At 38.5% G+C, this 18,654-nt stretch overlaps 2 protein-coding genes and 1 long non-coding RNA gene across 10 annotated transcripts in view; 1 reads left to right on the top strand and 2 right to left on the bottom strand.

Moving 5' to 3' along the window:
- The window catches only part of LOC128929852 (uncharacterized), a 30,705-nt gene extending 21,216 nt beyond the window's left edge, over positions 1–9,489 (bottom strand). The window contains exons 1-2 of the mRNA XM_078352467.1: positions 9,439–9,489; positions 7,736–8,277 (exon numbers count right to left, since the gene is read on the bottom strand). Coding sequence (XP_078208593.1) covers positions 7,736–8,277; positions 9,439–9,489 — 593 coding nt within the window. The remainder of the gene's footprint in view (positions 1–7,735; positions 8,278–9,438) is intronic.
- Positions 9,490–9,508: 19 nt separating this feature from the next.
- Positions 9,509–12,327, top strand: LOC128929941 (uncharacterized). The gene is made up of 2 exons (XR_013528252.1): positions 9,509–9,626; positions 10,544–12,327. It is a non-coding gene; the product is annotated as an uncharacterized LOC128929941 (long non-coding RNA).
- PLAG1 (PLAG1 zinc finger) overlaps positions 12,187–18,654 on the bottom strand; it is a 50,362-nt gene continuing 43,894 nt past the window's right edge. For all 8 annotated transcript variants that reach the window (XM_078353558.1, XM_002758917.6, XM_035276516.3 and 5 more), the window contains one exon: positions 12,187–18,463. In XM_078353558.1, coding sequence (XP_078209684.1) covers positions 17,203–18,459 — 1,257 coding nt within the window. In that variant the 5' untranslated portion in view covers positions 18,460–18,463 and the 3' untranslated portion in view covers positions 12,187–17,202. The remainder of the gene's footprint in view (positions 18,464–18,654) is intronic.

Raw genomic sequence — 18,654 nt, forward strand, 5'->3', positions numbered from 1 at the left:
ACATGCACTGTTTAGTTTTCTGTTCCTTTGCTAATTTGCTGAGGATCACGGCTTCCAGCTCCAGAAGCCGTGGCCTGTCCCTGTGAAGGACATGATCTCATTCATTTTAAAGGCTGCATAGTATTCCATGGTGTATGGGTACCACATTTTCTTTATCCAGTCTGTCACTGATGGGCATTTGGGTTGATACCATGTCTTTGCTATTGTAAATAGTGCTTCAATAAACATACATGTGCATGTATTGTTATAACAGAATGATTTATATTCCTTTGGGTATATATCTTGTAATGGGATTGCTGGGTAAATGGTATTTCTGCTTCTAGATCTTTGAGGAATCACCACACTGTCTTCCACAATGGTTGGAGTAATTTACATCCCTACGAACAGCATAAAAGCTTTCCTTTTTCTCTGCAACCTCACCAGCATCTGTTGTTTGACTTTTTAATAATCATCATTTGGACTGGTGCGAGATGGTATCTCATTGTGGTTTTGATTTGCATTTCTTTAATGATCAGTGATGTTGAGCTTTTTTTCATTTGTTGGCTGCATGAATGTCTTCTTTTGATAAATATCTGTTCATGTCCTTTGCCCATTTCTTAATGGGGTTGTTTTTTTCTTGTAAATTTGTTTAAGTTCCTTGTAGATGGATGCTAGACCTTTGTCAGATTGATAGATTGCAAACATTTTCTCCCACTCTGTAGGTTGTCTGTTTACTCTGATGATAGTTTCTTTTGCTGTGAAGCTCTTTAGTTTAATTAGATCTTATTTGTCAATTTTTGCTTTTGTTGTAATTGCTTTTGGTGTTTTTGTCATGAAATCTTTGCCCCTGCCTATGTCCTGAATGGTATTGCCTAGAGTTTCTTCTAGGGTTTTTATTGCTTTGGGTTTTACATTTAAGTCTTTAATCCATCTTGAGTGAATTTTTGTAAAAAGTATAAGGAGGGGTTCCAGTTTCAATTTTCTGCATATGGCTAGATAGTTCACCCAGCACCATTTATTAAATAGTGAATCATTTCCCCATTGCTTGTTTTGGTCAGTTTTGTCGAAGATCAGATGGTTGTAGGTATGCAGTCTTATTTCTGAGTGTTTTATTCTGTTCCATTGATCTATTTGTCTGTTTCTGTACCAGTACCATGCTGCTTTGGTTACTGTGGCCTTGTAGTATAATTTGAAGTCAGGTAGAGTGATGCCCCCAGCTTTGTTCTTTTGTTTAGGATTGTCCTGGATATACAGGCTCTTTTTTGATTCCAAATGAATTTAAAAACAGTTGTTTTCTAATTCTGTGAAGAATGTCAATGGTAGATAAATGGGAATAGCATTGAATTTATATGTTACTTTGGGCATTATGGCCATTTTCACAATATTAATTCTTCCTATCCATGAGCATGGAATGTTTTTCCATTTTTTGTGTGTGTCCTCTCTGATTTCCTTGAGCAGTGGTTTTGTCATCCTCCTTGAAGAGGTTCTTCACTTCCCGTGTTAGATATATTTGTATGTATTTTACTCTGTTTGTGGCAATTGGAAATGGGAGTTCATTCACGTGCAACATTTGTATGTAGAAAACTATGTAATACCAATGAAACAAATCAAAGAAGATCTAAATGACTGAAGAAAGATACTAAGTTCATGGACTGCAAGACTTAATACTTGAAAGATGTCTGTGTTTCGCAAATTATATATGCAATACAACTCCAATAAAAATCCAAATAGGTATCAATATGTAGATTCTAAAATATATACAATCTATGTAATGTACACAAAATCAAAGGAATAGCCAAGACAACTCTTAAAAAGGAAAATATACTTGGAAGATGCATGGGTCCTGATTTCAAGATTATTACAGTAATTACGATAGTGTGAGACTGGTGAAATGATAAATACACACATCAATAGAACAGAATAGAGAGCCAGAAATAAACAACTGGTGCTGAATCAATGAATATCCAGTTCATCCAGTTGCCAGAAAAAAACCAAAAAACAAACAAAAAAACACAAACAAACCTCAAACCTCAACACACACTTCACATCTTATACAAAAATTAAATCAAAATGGATCATAGGCCTACATGTAAAACATAACACTACACAATCTATAGAAAAAAAATCTATAATATCTTCACAATCTTAGTTTTGTTTATAAATTTTTAGATACAATTTCAAAAGCCAAGTCCACAAAAGAAAAAAATATATAACCTGGACTTCACAAAAATTTGCTTTTTTTGATACTGTTGAAACAATAAAAAGACCAGCCACAGACTGGGAGAAAATGTTTGCAGATCATATATCTGATAAAGCATTCATATCTAGAATGCATAAGGAATTCTTAAGACTCAACAATTGAGAGAGATCCAAGATGGCTGATCGCTAACAGCTTGGGATTGTAGCTCCCAGTGAAAGCGCAGAGAACGAGAGGACGCCACACTTTCAGAGGAAATTTCATCGCTCACGGACCAGAAGATTTCTAGTGGAGGAGCCCCACGGGTCACCAGCACGACTCTTGTGGCTGGCGCAGAGGTTTTGCTGGTGCCTCGGTGTGGCAGCTCTTCGTGCAGAGAAAACGGGACTGGTTCCCCTACTGACCAATGCTTGGAGCTCCGGGAAGGCAGAGCTGCTTGTTAGGGACTCAAGAAGGAAGCCAGACCAGAGATTCCCGGGCAGAAGAGCACCATCAGTCTTATCGCTGCTGTTTTGGCCGGCGCAGTGGGTTGCTCGGATTCCAGCACTGGGAATCAATAAATTGGATGTCCACTCAGAAACCTAATTAGAAAGGCGGTAATTGTAAAGACGACAGATGGATAAATTCATAATAAAGGGAAGAAACCAGCCTAAAAAGGCTGAGAATACCCAAAATCAGAACCCCCCTCTCTCTACAGGGATTGCAGTTCCTCATCAGCAACAGAACAAGCCCTGATGGAAAAGGACTGTGTTCCATTATCTGAAGTAGGCTTCAGAAGGTGGATGATAAGAAACTTCCCAGAGTTAAAAGAACTTGTTCTAACCCAAGTAAAGAAACTAAGAACTTTGAAAAAAGGTTTGACGAAATGCTAACAAGAATAGACAATATAGAGAGGAATATAAATGAACTAACGGAGTTGAAAAATACAACACAAAAACTTAGTGAAATATGCACAAGTTTGAATAGCCGAATTGATCAAGCAGAAGAAAGGATACCAGAGGTTAAAGACCTACTTAATGAAATAAAACGAGAAGACAAGAATAGAGAAAAAAGGATAAAAAGGAATGAGCAAAGTCTCCAAGAAATATGGGACTATGTGAAAAGACCTAATCTACGTTTGATAGGTGTACCTGAATGTGACGGAGAGAATGAATCCAAGCTGGAAAATACTCTTCAGGATATTATCCAGGAAAATTTTCCCTATCTAGCAAAGCAGGACACTATTCAACCCCAGGTAATACAGAGAACACCACAAAGATATTCCTCAAGAAGAGCAACCCCAAGGCACATAATCGTTAGATTCACCAGGGTTGAAACGAAGGAGAAAATACTAAGGGCAGCCAGAGAGAAAGGTCGGGTTACCCACAAAGGGAAGCCTATCAGACTTATAGCAGATCTCTCAGTGGAAACTCTGCAAGCCAGAAGAGAGTGGGGACCGATATTCACCATCCTTAAAGAACAGAACTTTCAGCCCAGAACTTCATATCCTGCCAAACTAAGCTTCACAATTGAAGGAAAAATAAAATCTTTTATGAACAAGCAAGTACTCAGAGATTTTATTACCACCAGGCCTGCTTTATAAGAACTTCTGAAAGTAGCATTACACACAGAAAGGAACAACCAGTATTAGCCTTTCTAAAAATATACCAAAAAGTAAAGAACATCAACATAAAGAAGAATTTACATCAACGAATGAATAAAATAGCCAGTTAACATCAAATGGCAGTAATTCTAAATTTAAATTGACTAAATCCCCCAATCAAAAGATACAGCCAAAACCTAATGGTATACTACATCCAGACCCATTTTATATCCAAAGATACACAAAGACTCAAAACAAAGGGTTGGAGAAAGATCTACCAACCAAATGAAGAGCAAAAATAAATAAATAAACAAAAAGCAGGAGTTGCAATTCTTGCATTTGATAAAATAGATTTCAAAGCAACAAAGATACAGTGGTAAAAGGATCAATGCAACAATAAGAGCTAACGATCCTAACACCCAGATACATAAGACCCATAAAGAGATTTAGACTCAACAAGACAGAAAATCAATAAGGATATCCAGGACTTGAACTTAGATCCAGAACAAGTAAACTTAATAAATATTTATAGAGCTCTCCACTTTAAATACAGAAAATATTGATCGGCCATTATTAGTAACCGTTTTTAGAATAAAGCAATATTCCTGTTCTCTCTCCTTCTTTTTCTTCCTCTTTCTTCCTCTCCTTCTCTCCTTTTTTTTTTCTTTAAAAAAAAAATCAGTTGTACTAATGTGAGTCCAATTCTGGGCACTGTATTCTATAACATTGATCAATGTGGCTTTTCCACATAACCTTGATTACTATGGTTATACTATGGAATAAGTCTTGAAATGGGACACACTGGTTTCTCCCATTTTATTCTTTTTGTTCTTTAGATACAAGGTTCTTGCTCTGCCACTCAGGCTGGAGTGCAGTGGCTCAAACACTGCTCACCACAGTCTCAAACTCTTGGGCTCAAGCAATCCTCCCATTTAAAAAAAAAAAAAGTGGCATGGTGTGATGATGTGTGTGTGTGTGTGTGTGTGTATGTATGCGCATGTGTGTGCATGTGCGTGTGTGCGCGCATGAGATTAAACCAAAGCACTGGAAACAGAAACCACACCCTCTAAATTGGTTTTCTTTCTTAAAGATGTGTCAGTACACCTTGAAAAAAAAAAAAGACTCAACAATTAACAAATCAACCCAATACAAAATTAATCTAATAAAAATCGACAAAGAATCTGAATAGATATTTTACTAAAAATGTTTTGTGCAGTTGGAAAATAAACATATAAACTTTCTCAACATCATTTGTCATTGGGAAATGTAAATTAAAACAGCAAGGAGATAAAACCCCGTAAGACAAATATCAAAATACCTTGAGGATGCAGGCAACAGAAATTCTCATTCATTATTTATGGGAATAAAAAACTGGTACAGCCATTTTGGAAGACAATATGAAAGTTTGTTATAAAGTTAGAAACAGACTTATATGACCTCAGCATCACACAGAATCTTTGCTACCCTCAAAGATTACACAGGAAAGAAAGAAAAAAAGAACAATCCTTCATTCCTGTTGTATGTAAAGGTCATAAACAGACTCCTCAAAATTGAGAATTTTTTCTGATACTTAAGAAATTTCATACCTTTTTCAGATGCAGGTATTAGACACCAAGCAAATAAAATTCACTTTCCAAGTGTATTACATTTCCAGGTGCAACTAAATCTCAGATAGAACCGTGTAGTCTTACTGACTTGAAAAATCAGACAATAGAGTCTGGAGGGAAAACAGCAGCTGGAAAGTGAAGAAGGAGGTGGGAATCCTGGAAAGCAGAGAGACCCAGGACAGGAGCCAAATTCTATGTATAAACTTTGCTCACATTTCAGTCTGACTCTTGTACCTATACAATGGGCAGACCCCAAGGGGCCAAATTTAGGTTGAAAGAATCTCTATATCAGAGGCTGGGTGCTGTGGCTCATGTCTGCAATCCCAAACACTTTGGGAGGCAGAGGCGGGTGGATCATCTGAGGTCAGGAGTTCGAGACCAGCCTGCCCAATATGGTGAAACCCCGTCTCTACTAAAAATACAAAAAATTAGCCGAGTGTGGTGGCACGTGCCTGAAGTCCCAGCTACTTGGGAGGCTAAGGAAGGAGAATCACTTGAACCTGAGAGGCGGAGGTTGCAGTGAGCTGAGATTGTGCTACTGCACTTCAGCCTGGGTGACAGGAGCAAGATCCGCCTAAAGCAAAACAAAACAAAAACAAGCAAGCAAACAAACAACAACAAAAATACTAGAAATACAAAAACAAAACAAAAAAAAACCAAAAACCAGAAATATGTGAGCCACAGACAAGAGAAAAGGCGATCTGTGGGAAGGCCCTGGGAAGGAGCAGTGGCTGGGATCAGCAGAAAAGGATTTGAACACGATGCTGAAAGACACAGAAGTACATGCTCACTGAATGAACATATAGGAAATCTCAGTAGAGAAAGAGAAATGATCATAAACCAATTTAAGATTATAGCACTTAATCTGCCATCAGAATACATTTAATGAGATGGTCATCCAGAGTTATGGAAAATAAAAATAACCCTAAAGTTTGCTTGCAAAGTATTGGAGTTGTCCAAGAAGTGCCATGGGGGAGTGTGTAGGTGGGGGAGGTAAATGGGTACTTTTGTATGGAACAGGGTACAGGAAAGGAGTAGGGAACAATTAGTGTTATGGCACTTTCTCAATGAAGGAAAATAGTTGGCATTTTCGTCGGCAAATAAAAGAAGAGTCATGTGTGATAAGATTTAAAAAGCAGGATAAGACCAGGAGTGGTAGCTCACGCCTGTAATTCCAGCATTTTGGGACGAGGAGGTGAGCAGATTACCTGAGGTCAGGGGTTCGAGACCAGCCTGGCCAACATGGTGAAACCCCATCTCTACCAAAAATACAAAAAATTAGCCGGGTGTGGTGATGGGAGCCAGTAATACCAGTTACTTGGGAGGCTGGGAGGGGAAGATTGCAGCTAGCCGAGATCGTGCCACTGCACTCCAGCCCGGGCAACAGAGCGAGACTCCATCTCAAAAACACAAAAACAAAACAAACAAAAAATAAAACGCAGGGGAAAAGGCACTGTAGTGATTAAAGAGAAGAAACCTGCAAGGAAACATCAAAGTTAACAAGGGGAAGAAGTGGAATGAATTTTTAACTATCAAACTGGGAAAAATAAGGTAAACGCAAAAGAGAAACCATCCTTCAAGTAATAAGCACAAAGAGGAATAAAATCAAACAGTCTTCACTATGAATGAACTGAATAAGCTCATTAAAGACAAAGACTGTTAGATTAGGTGACAAATTAAAAACTAATAGTAAGGTATCACACACACAAAATTAAAGCAAAAGTGACCATATCACAAATGGATAGTGAGATTTTTTGAGTGTCAGCTTGGTGAGGTCAGACTGGAAGGGCGACAGTCAGAAGGGAGTTTCCTTTCAGTGGAGGTGAAAGGCTCCCAGCATGCAAATCCTGTGGCAGCAAAGGTGAGGGAATGGGTGATTTCCTGGCAATTCCAAGTCCCCAAATGGATCCAAGAACAACTGGAGCATTTGAAGTGAGCAATTGCCTGAGCAAAGATGGGAAGGAGGAACTGGCTACAGGAAAGGGCGCCTCGGAGGTTGCGGTGAGCCGAGATCGCGCCATTGCACTCCAGACTGGGTAACAAGAGCGAAACTCCATCTCGGGGGAAAAAAAAAAAACAAAAAAAACCACAACTCTTCCAGAACGGCAAGAAAATGAACCCCATCTTCAACCCTCCTCCCCAACCAACCCGTCTTTCTGAAGCCAGAATAATTTGAGTTCCAAAGGCCAATAAGTTCAGTAAAAAGGAAACTAGGTACCAATTTCACATATTAATATGGAGTCAAAAGTTTAAACAAAGTATTAGCGTAAAGAATCCAGTCACGTGTCGACAACGAGCAGATTGTTCCCGGAATGCCAATGTGTTTCAAAAAAAGATGAAAACGCCAATAAACGAAAGCAGAAAACCTACATGGACGCATCAACAGATGCTGAAAAGGCATTTCCTAGAAGTTGGCAGCCAAACTTGGTAATCTTGCATGTGATAAAGGCGACCGTCTGCTCTGCTCGGAGGCGGCTTTTCAACAGGAGGGGCCGGATGCAGGCGTCACATCCCCCGCGTCCCAGGTCGTAGACCTCGGCCGTCGGTCCTGGCAGTCCCAGAGCCGCAGGCCCGGAGCCCGCAGCCAGGTGCGGCCGAGACCCGCGCGCCCGGGGAAGCGGCGCCGCGGACGCCGGAGAAGGTTGGTGGGGACAGGCTGCCTTGGGCCCAGAGCGCCCACGCAGGACGAGCTGCGCACCGCGGAGGGCTGCTGTGCGGGCGCCAGGCCGCCTTGCTCCGCCCCTGGCCACGCCCGCGGCCCCGCGGTCTCCAGGACCCCGAGCGTGGCCACCCGGCCCAACCCTCCGAGGGAGGAGGGTCCAGGTGTCGCAGACTCTGAGCCCCTGGCCCGGCGTTCGGCCGGCGGGTCCCGGCACTCCTCGCTGGTAAGCCTCGCCATTGCGTGAGCGGTGCTTTCAGAATATAAGGTTCTTCGGGAGACACAGTTGTAGGAGAGAAGCCTGGATTTCCCCAAACTGTAAGACAGTATCTTAACTGTATTTAAAAAATTCACTTCAGTTAACATCAGGAATGAAACACCAATGTATCACCATTATTAATATTTTCTTGGAGGTTTTAGTAAACGTAATAAAAACAAAAACCTGAAATAACTGACACGGACATTAGAAAATACTGTATTACTGTTGCTCTAAATTGCTTCCCAAACTGGATTTGCCAACTCGAACTCCATAGCACCTTGTTCTGTGGTTCCATGTATGTCTCCAAAGGGTTAACAGAGATCTTTTATTCGTGTGTGTGTGTGTGTGTGTGTGTGGTGGGAGGGGGTTGGGGGAAAAGGGGAGGGGAAAGAGGAATTTGATATGTCAACCCTGGCCACTTGTATGATTATCAAATAGCCATTGTGAGGACATTTGTATTACATTAGGATCAATCGCTTTCAAAACTACTTATTCACCAGCAAATTATTAATAATTTAGATTTAACCAACTTATAGGTAACTCCTTATCACCACGTTTATCTTCTGCTTTCTGGAGATGTCCATATTGATTCGATTTTTGCTTCTCTGGGTTATTTGTAATTAAAAAATACAAAGTACACTTTCTGAACCCTTACATATCAGAACTCGTCTTTTGCTTCAACACTTGGTTGATAACTTCAACACCTGGCTCCAGGGACTTCTTTCAGTGTTTCAGGTGAGTCTCATGCTGTTTCAAATTGTAGGTCTCTGGGACCTGCGAATTTTTTCTCTTTATCCGTCTAATTCAGAGCTTAAAGCCTCCATGATTAGAGCCTTGGAAGTACAAAGTCAGGAGAATTAGAATCCTCAATGGCTCTCTAGTTTTGGTGCATTGTAGGGAAAGCATTTAGTGATGATGTACTTGTGAAGGGACAGTACACATGTAGCGTCTCCTCAAGTCGATGCAGAAAACCAGAACAAAAGGAAGCTTAAGGATGATTACAATAAACTTGCCCATAGAACACAGATTACCATGTCAAAATTATTTTATTAATTTCTAGTTCAAATTTTGAAAAGGTTTCTTAAAAAATGTCTCTTAAATATTAAGACGGCCAAGTCTTTCGGGGAAAATGTTTGTCATTCATCTAACAAATACTTGATTGGCTGCCCTGTGCTTGGAACTATGTGGATAAGGTTTTGCCCTCATGTACTAGAAAATGTATTATCCTGAGATGATCTGATCAACTGGAATTATGTTCACAGGGCAAATAAATTGTTCAGTGAGTGAGACCGGAAGGCTTCGTGGAAGAGAGAATTAAAAAAGGGACGGAGGATGGGTAATGGGTAAGATTTCGACACGCAGAACTCCTGTGCAGGTGGAGAAATCCAGCATTCTGGGGATGGCGGACAACTGGAGGCAAAGGAACAGATAGCACAGGCTCCAGTGTAAGGAACAATGAGGAATTCTATATGAAAATCATGGAAAAAGGCAGAGGAGGAAATGGCCAGGTGCGGTTAAGGATGGGAGAACATTTTCAGGGTCACTGACTAAATAAAGCTAGCACATAGGATTAAAAATGGGCATATCATATAAAAGAATTTATGACAAAATACAGAAGTAGCACCTGTTGGTACCACTGCAAAAAAAAAAAAAAATTAACTCAGAAAGTTGGGGATGAGTTGAATTTACTGGCTGGAAGTTTTTGGACATTATAGTCTTCAAGACATTTACAGGGTTAATATTTGCTACAGCCACTGATTACCATTAATTCTGGGGTGGAAAAAGCCGACATAACTTAAAAATCTTTAAATAGGGCATCATGGCTTAGGTTATTAACCTCTTTACACAATGAACATCCCTAGGTCACGAGAATCTGTTTACAGGAACTTGCTTAAAAATATGAGATGTGTGTGTGAATCCTCGTAACAGATCGATTATGTATTTTTAGAAACAGCAGTTTACTAACATTAATCCAGTAAGACTGCTAGCGACACTGGCAACACTTTGGACGGAGCCTCAATAGTTAAAATTCTCTAAAGACAAATGGATAATCAAAAGTAATACCTTTCTAAAAATTCTAATACCGTAGAGCAGAAAACCTTATTCGAGGGGCCTTTACACATTCCCCTCTCATTCCCCCAAAACCCTGGCTGTTTTCAAAAAAGAGATCCAAATTTATAGAATTTTCTACTTGTGCATTTATAATACACATTGGGTTACATTTAAATTATCTATTATCTTTTTTTTCTGTTTTTTTTAGATGGAGTTTCACTCTTGTTGCCCAGGCTGGAGTGCAGTGGCGTGATCTCGGCTCACTGCAACAAACACCTCCCGAGTTCAAGCACTTCTCCTGCCTCAGCCTCCCAAGAAGCTGGGATTACAGGTGCCTGCCACCATGCCTGGCTAATTTTTTAGTAGAGATGGAGTTTCACCATGTTGGCCAGGCTGGTATTGAACTCCTGACGTCAGATGATCCACCCGCCTCAGGCTCCCAAAGTGCTGGGCTTACATGTGTGAGCCACCGCGCCGGGCCTAAAGTATCTATCTATTGAGTAAAGCAAAGTGAGCCTATTTACATAAAAAAAAAGACTGTTCACCCTCATCTGCAATAATGGCAGCCAAAGACTACAGTAAAGAAGATATTCTGTGCACTTCCTCATGGATACAGTCTCCATCAAGCACCGTGCTCTTTTCCCATTCCCTTTCTAAAGCAGACAGAACCTGGGAATTTATGTGCTATGCTGTTAACAGTGTTATCAGGGAGAAAAGGTGTTTTCATTTCCTTTAAGGTAAAACTAGTTCCTCCAAAGAATGGCAGTGACATATTCTGAAAAAGTAAGGTAAAAGAGCAAAATATATTCTTTCCATGACGTCCTTTAACTATTTCATATGAATTTAAAACATATTTAGTGTTAATTGTAAGAATATAGAAATGCTGCATTAATTTGCAGAAATTAAACAAAGAAAAAGAGGAAGGAACTGCCAAACTGGAATTACGTTCATTTTCTTTAACCCTCTGAAAGTAGGAAAGCTGAAAAGGTAATGGAAGAATTTTTCCTATCATACTGAAAGAGGTGCTATGAGATACATAACAAATTATTTCTGCAGTTGGTTCCTGGACAGGTATAAACTGAATTTTTTACAATTGTTATCTGTCTCGGAGGCTGTGTCACTAACCCTTTAGCAGATGAGTTTTAGCTGAAATGGTTTGTGTGTAATCGCCATTTTGGTCCACACGAATTATCAAGGGAGCTTTCTTCAGCAAAATTTTAGGCTAACAGCCCAAAGGAAACTCTGAAAGAATAATTTATGGTACTGACAGTAAGTGTTAAAGAAATGCTAAATGCCAGTTTTATCTCCCAGGAACAAGCAACTAATATCCTTTTTTGAATTCTAAACTCACCTAAATTAAAGTTTTGATGCACAGTCTTTTGACTTTTTAAAATTTGCAGTATCTATCCTTCCTATAAAGATACAAAAGTTTTAAAACCAAAAACCTAGATTTTACATTTCATTTCAGCAATAAAGTACTGTCCTAGAGCCAGCTATTAGAATATATTTATCTAATGAGAAAATACTTATAATTTGAAGAAAAAATGTGATAGCAAATAGAAAAGTATCATCTATTAAAATTTCAGGAAGATCTACATTATCTAAAGCCATTCTATAATTTTATTCATATATTTTGTGGAATTCACATATCTTATTCTTACAGCAAACATAACACTGTAGGCCACAAGAAGCCGCAGTACTATTGTTTAATTAGCAGCAAATTAATATTTTATATCTGGGTATATGGACAATAAATAGCCTGCTTCTTTGGATGTGAATGTTTAAAATGTAGTATCACTGCAGCTTCATAATGTGATTGTTATTTTACAGAGCTTATACACACACAAAAAATATGATCTTTGTCTATATTTTATACAAATACAACAGTAGTTTGTGAATACATTTTAAGTACATGATATACATGATAAGCCACTTGATTTCCCAATATCACAGAATAGCAATTTCAAATGCAATAAAAATATACAAAATTCAGCCTGGAATGCAGATATTTTTCTTTTCTATTTTGACTCAAAACTTTATCATTAGAACATTTTTAGAGTACTAGTCCAAACACGTTTTCATTAGCTAAAAATACAATTTCAGCAGTCCAGCTTATGTTCAGGTATGATGCAATCCATTTCCGAATGGATTCCCAGTTTTCGTTAAATTCAAAGGGCTGTTAGTAACATACAGCATGTTCTTCACTCCACACCCTATTATAAAGCCCACTTTCCATTCTGAGTTTTGTCCTTGTGGACAAAAGCTGGGTTTGTTCTGGTAACATCTGCGTGTCCAAGATCTCCTTTTGCAAGTGCACATGAATACATCGTGGTGGTGTAAAAGTTTGTTAATGACACATTAAGTCACAGTATAAAAATATATTGTACACTTTTACACCTAATGTAGTCCTTTTTCTATGGATAAAAAAATATGACTGAATGAGACAGAGAAGTTTGTAGCACCATGAAGAGTTGTAGCCCAAGTTACATTAGCAGCATGATCCAACGTAATATTGAAGGAGTGTTTCTGAGAAGATAAAACATTCATTCTGGTTCATCTGTACCACTGAAGCTTATACAATGAAGTGTTTAATACATTAGCAATAGTTCTGTGTCATTTCTAGTCTAGATAGCATCAAAAAGACACTGCCTTCCATCCTCAGAGGGTTGACAACATCATAGAAAGGCCCTAAGTGTGATCTGGGTGTGCCTTCACCAATGCTGGTCGCATAATCTTCTCTTCCATGACCCCAAAGGAACTCTCTATGGGTTTTTAGCAGAAAACTATACAACGTATGTAGATCTATGTGATCACAACAGACCATCTGTGTTGTTGACACGGCTGCTGACAGTGTGAAAAAAACAAGACAAATTCAACTTAGGCACACATTTACCAGAACTAACAGTCAGCCATTGCTAATGACAAATACTCGACATTTAAAAGATCTCCTCCAATGTCACATGGATCTCAGTAGGCTAGAAGCAACTTGGGTGAACTGGTATTTTTTAACTTACGTACTGGGAAGACAGTGTGCTTTGAGACACGTAAACCTTGTAAAAAAATAAACCATTGTAAAACCTTATGAAAAGACACACACTGATTCTGTGCAATATAGCAAATTGATAAGAAAACACTGTAAAAATGTACCTGTTTAAAATACCATCTACCATTTTTGTACACAAAGCATTATATATCAAAGGCCTAAGATATATATCATCTAATGGCACTTGAAACGAATTATAATAAGTCTTAAAATAAAAGGCATAACCTATAAGAAAGTTTCTGTAAAGGTTTAGATTCATTTTGAAAGTGCTATATCTTGTAATATGTGTAGTATAGAGGTTGACCAAGCTCTATTTTTTAAAAAAATATTGGCCTATAATAATGTGTATTGCTCACTAGATGAACGATCCTGAAAGTATGTACTCCTTAACATTCATTATTAGCTTAATAAAGCAATCAGCTCTGGCTCATGTTTCAGTCAGTAGATGGTTTTTAAAAACCGCTACTGTCCAAATTAACACAATATATCACTATATTCCACAAATGACTAAGAAAAATAAAGCACAAGCAACAAATAGGCCAAAATACACAGCTCGAAAGGAACACTAAATGAAATTAAGAAGTTGCATGGAGAGTGATGCATGATCAGCCAGGACAACTGAAGTTTTTAAAAACTGAACTTGGTAATGATTTTAAAATGAAAGTTTTAACAGTGATCAGTAACTATAAAGTACTTGTATACATCAATGGATAGCATTGCTTACAGTGCCAAGATCCTTCCACACTCACACTTACGTGTTTGGTGACCTAATTTGTACACACATGTGGAAGTGAAACTGAATGAGGTTCAATATCTTGTCTGAGGTCCAAATTCTAAGCTACTCTTATTTAATGTTAATCCCTTTTTTTTTTTTTTTTTAACCAAGCTAAGGCACTACTAGAAATTTCAAGGATAATGATTCTGGCCACTGGAGAATGAAAACAGCATTGGCAAAACTTATTTTTAATCATATCTAGTTGACATAGAAATAAACAATCTTTTTCTAGGAAAAGAAAAGGAGCCAATTCTGTGTTTCAGCCTTATTAGAACATTGTGCAATTCAAATAAGCAAGTCTGCCTCCTCTTCAATAGCAATTCTCTCAAAAAGGGTTTAGTGACCACTACAGTCAATTTAAAAAACAAATTTGCTGAATTCCCTCTTACTCTGAAGTGTTATTTCAAGTCTGTGGGGGCGGCAACAGGCAAAGAGGTGTACATTTGAAAATTAAGACTCCACAATTTTAACACTGGTGCCCTGAAAGATGTGCCTCCATGTATTTGAATTCCATGCAGGGCGAGATTTAGGTATATATACATATATGGCGCTATTCCCCATTTCCAAAATGCTTTATTTAATAAATCCTGGTACTCCCTTTTTTAAGTTAGCAGTGAATACAGCCTAGTCAGGCCAATGTCTCTGTTCACTAATTTGATGACTTATTAAGTAAATTTTAAACAGAATAAAAGTAGTGCTTCCACACTTGCTATTTGTGATTTCTATTTAAAAATAGGTTTTCTATTTGTGCTCTGTCACCAATTTTTTTCCTTTCATATGGTGATTAAAGCAATATTGAACACTAATCATTCAACTAAAGGTTTAGGTAAGCAATCTGTTTCATAGAAACTAAAGGAAGCAGTCATGAAGCAGAGCGAAGAGCCTACTTTCAGAGCAAATATTCTCCTAACCAAAAGCTAGGAGCAGTTTGAAAAATTTAAAAATGTACTTCCTTATTAACATATATAATTTTAATGCCTTTGGAACACACTTTTTTAATAAATGTAATTTTTCATAATAAAATTTAAATACATAAGTATAAAAACTACTGCTCCTAGGATTAAAAAAATATAGGAGCATGATAAAATATCAGGAGCCAAAGCTCCTTCAGAGAGCAACTTTTATTCTATGAAGTGCGATATGTGTGTGTGTGTATTATATATATATATTGAAGCCCCCATTTACATTATTACAATTTACATTTCTCCACAAATTATACTACTCCCAAATATTTTAAATAACGTATTATATTCAGTACTCTGCACTCATTTTTAAAAATTCTTGGTAAACATTGCAATCTGCAGTGATAACTGGCCCTACAAAAAGGAACGAAGCTTCCATATAGGGCTAATGAGTGCTCAGAAATATTTTTCTTTCTTTTTGTTTTTTTAAAGAGATATATACTCTTCTATAAACCTCCCACCCTTGCCCTGCCCCCAACGGAGAGGGTCCCAAAATAAGGTGTTAACAAGTGCTTATTAGATATGTTTCTTAGGTTAATGTCCCAACTGACCCTTAGAAAAATAAAATAATTAGACCTTTAAGAAGACTTTGTCGGTGGTCTAACGTGAAGAAAGCCTGTAATAATTATTCAGCGAATATAATGTTCTCAATTGTTATTTTCATGTTAACCAAGATAGTCTTGTTCTACTTTACTTTGTTCCCCTCTACAAATTCAACTTATTTGCAACACTCCTACCATTGCCCACAGATGCATGAAAGTGGGATTTAACTGCACATATTTCTAGTCACTTAAAACTTTGTGGTAGTTCCTCAGGTAGTTTTCTAATGCATTTAACTTCAAATTCTCCATCTAAAAAAACTGCAAGGAAAGATGATGGATTCACATTGAATCAGATAACTTGGGGATAGGACTGTTGTTTCTGTTTTCTGCTTTTGGTTCTTAAGGGAAAGAAAAATGTATCAAATTCAGCTAGAAGACATACAAGCAATATGCTTTTACTTTACTTCTGAAAAGTCCAGTTTTTAATCCTGGCTACAGGGGCCACGATCCCTAGATAGTTCCCGGATGTAACCATGTGCTTCCCATCTATCTTCCTGCTTAGGAGTCGGTCACCCACAGAGGCTGAGTCAGTCCACTCTGGGATGAACACACCTCATGGCTGCAGTTCCACAATGGCCCTGGATTATGGACTAACGGTGGATCAACAATCCAAAAAAACTGCTGGCTGCACTTGACCCACCACTTGGCTGGGAAAGGTGGAAAAGACGAAAGAGATACTGACTCTGAAGACTCCAATGCCATACACTATTACTATTATTAAATGAAAAGGCGGCATGTTAAGAAGGATGAAACACAACAAAATATCCTGTATGCTAATTTAGGACCAACTATTAAGTGACATGAAATGCCATGTCACCTTATAAAGAGTCTCTTTTTGATGTAAATACCGGTACTTTGTATTTAGGGGTTGTTTTCCTTAAAGGCTCATAATAAAGATGGCAAATATGTTAGCCAGACAATAGCGAGTCTTCAAAACATACTGATAGGAAATTATGGTGTATCTAAGAAACATCTGTTATCTCCCCTTAACTGGACTCTTAATTCATTTGAAGCACTTGATTATTAATGCATTTAGAAGCTAGTAAAACATTTTAAACCTTGAGTTATTCACATGCATTTTACAAAATTTACATTCTATTGCTAAACTTTTTTAATGAGCCAGATGTCAAACGGTGGAGCCATTGTTATTAGACAAAAATGAAAATTATAAGATCTGAAAGTAAATTGAAAATGGGATTTGTAAAAGTTTACCACTAATAATGGCTTTCCTATATGAAAAAAAAACCTCTTAAAATATGACAATTGGCAGTGAATCAGGACAAAAGACCCAGGTAAACATAACTGAACACAAATGGTTCCAAAGCTCGTTTTAAAAGCTAGTTTCTATTATACTGGCTTAATGAAAATTTGTATTATACAAAAGCAGAAATTTTTATACTGTTTTAAAGTAGGCACTAAAATAAAAATGGTCATCTAGGGCACGGCTATACATATATTTCTGTAATAAATCCATGTCCCAGAATCCTACTGAAAAGCTTGATGGAAACGCGGGAGGGTGGTGCTTGTGCTTAAACTGCTGGTGAAAGCTGCTGACAGTGAGTGCAGAGACCCAAGCCCTATAGTGTTTGCAGGATCCTGAAGATCCTGTGTTTGTGGGGGGAGCTGGGAAACAGAAGAATGTGCTTCTTCCTGGGAATAGCTCATTCCAAGGCTCCCCACTGATATAGGATTATAGGGAGGACCATTTAAAGGTATGAAATTAAACAACTGAGAAAAATCCAATGCTGGTGTGTTGAGGGGGTCACTGATGGAGATAGAGCTTTTGGATAGGGAGAGGTCCCCTGCACCATCATCTAGGGACCCAACCTGAGGATCCAACCCTAGCTTAGATGACGATGATGCTTGGGAATCTTGGGATGAAGAGGGCATGCCACCTTGTAACTCCATCAGATAACTCTCAATTTCCCCCTTTAATGGCTGTTCTTTTTCAGGAATAGAAATTGCATATGAGGTAGAACTGAACGGATATTTGAAAGAAAGGTGATGAGAGGGATGAACAGTGTCCATGTCTATTGGGCATGTCATTCCCAAAGGTAAAGTTGTGATCATTTGGTGGGCAGATCCCGAGCTCTGCATGGACTGAAATGGAGTGTTGTAGAGGTTTAACTGCAAAGTGTTTGTGAATGGCTTTGACAACAGTTCACTGGAAGGTAAGGACATCACCGGAAGGAGCTCGTCTTTTATAGGCACAGACACATTGCAGGTAAATGGGTCAAGGAAATCCACTGGTTCTGTTTTGACCTTCAGAAGCTCTTGATTGTGACTCTTCTTCATATGTCGAGTCAGGTGATCCTTGCGTCCAAATCTCTGTGCACAATACTGACAGAGGAAGTCCTTTCTTCCAGTGTGCACCACCATGTGTCTCCGAACGTCCTTTCGGGTGTAGAACCGGCGATCGCAATGCTCGCACTGGTGCTTTTTTTCTTTAACCCCACCAGACGACTTGCCTGCATGGGATTTAAGGTGCTCCAGAAGCACTCCCGTGCTTTCAAAAGTTTGCAAACATACCTTGCAGGTGAGGTCACCACTCGTGGCGGCATGCAAGGCCAAGTGACGTTTAAACCCAAGCTTGGTATTGTAGTTCTTGCCACATTCTTCGCACTTAAACGTCTCTTTGTTAGGGTCGTGTGTATGGAGGTGATTCTTCAGATGATCTTTCCGGTGAAACATTTTCTCACAATAATTACACTTGTGGGTTTTCTCAGGAGAGTGAGTAGCCATGTGCCTTTAAACACAGATACGGTCTGTAAGTAATTATCATGACAAAAATGGCATGTATTCACTTTTCAAATGGAAACTAAACTACTACACTAACACAGAATTCCCTCAGTAACGGAAACTGTTTTAACTTAACATATACCACAGGATAGTTAATATACCTAATTACTGCAAAACTTGAGCCATTTAAGTTGCCAC

This window comes from Callithrix jacchus, chromosome 16, assembly GCF_049354715.1.
Source record: "Callithrix jacchus isolate 240 chromosome 16, calJac240_pri, whole genome shotgun sequence".
NCBI lineage: Eukaryota > Metazoa > Chordata > Mammalia > Primates > Cebidae > Callithrix > Callithrix jacchus.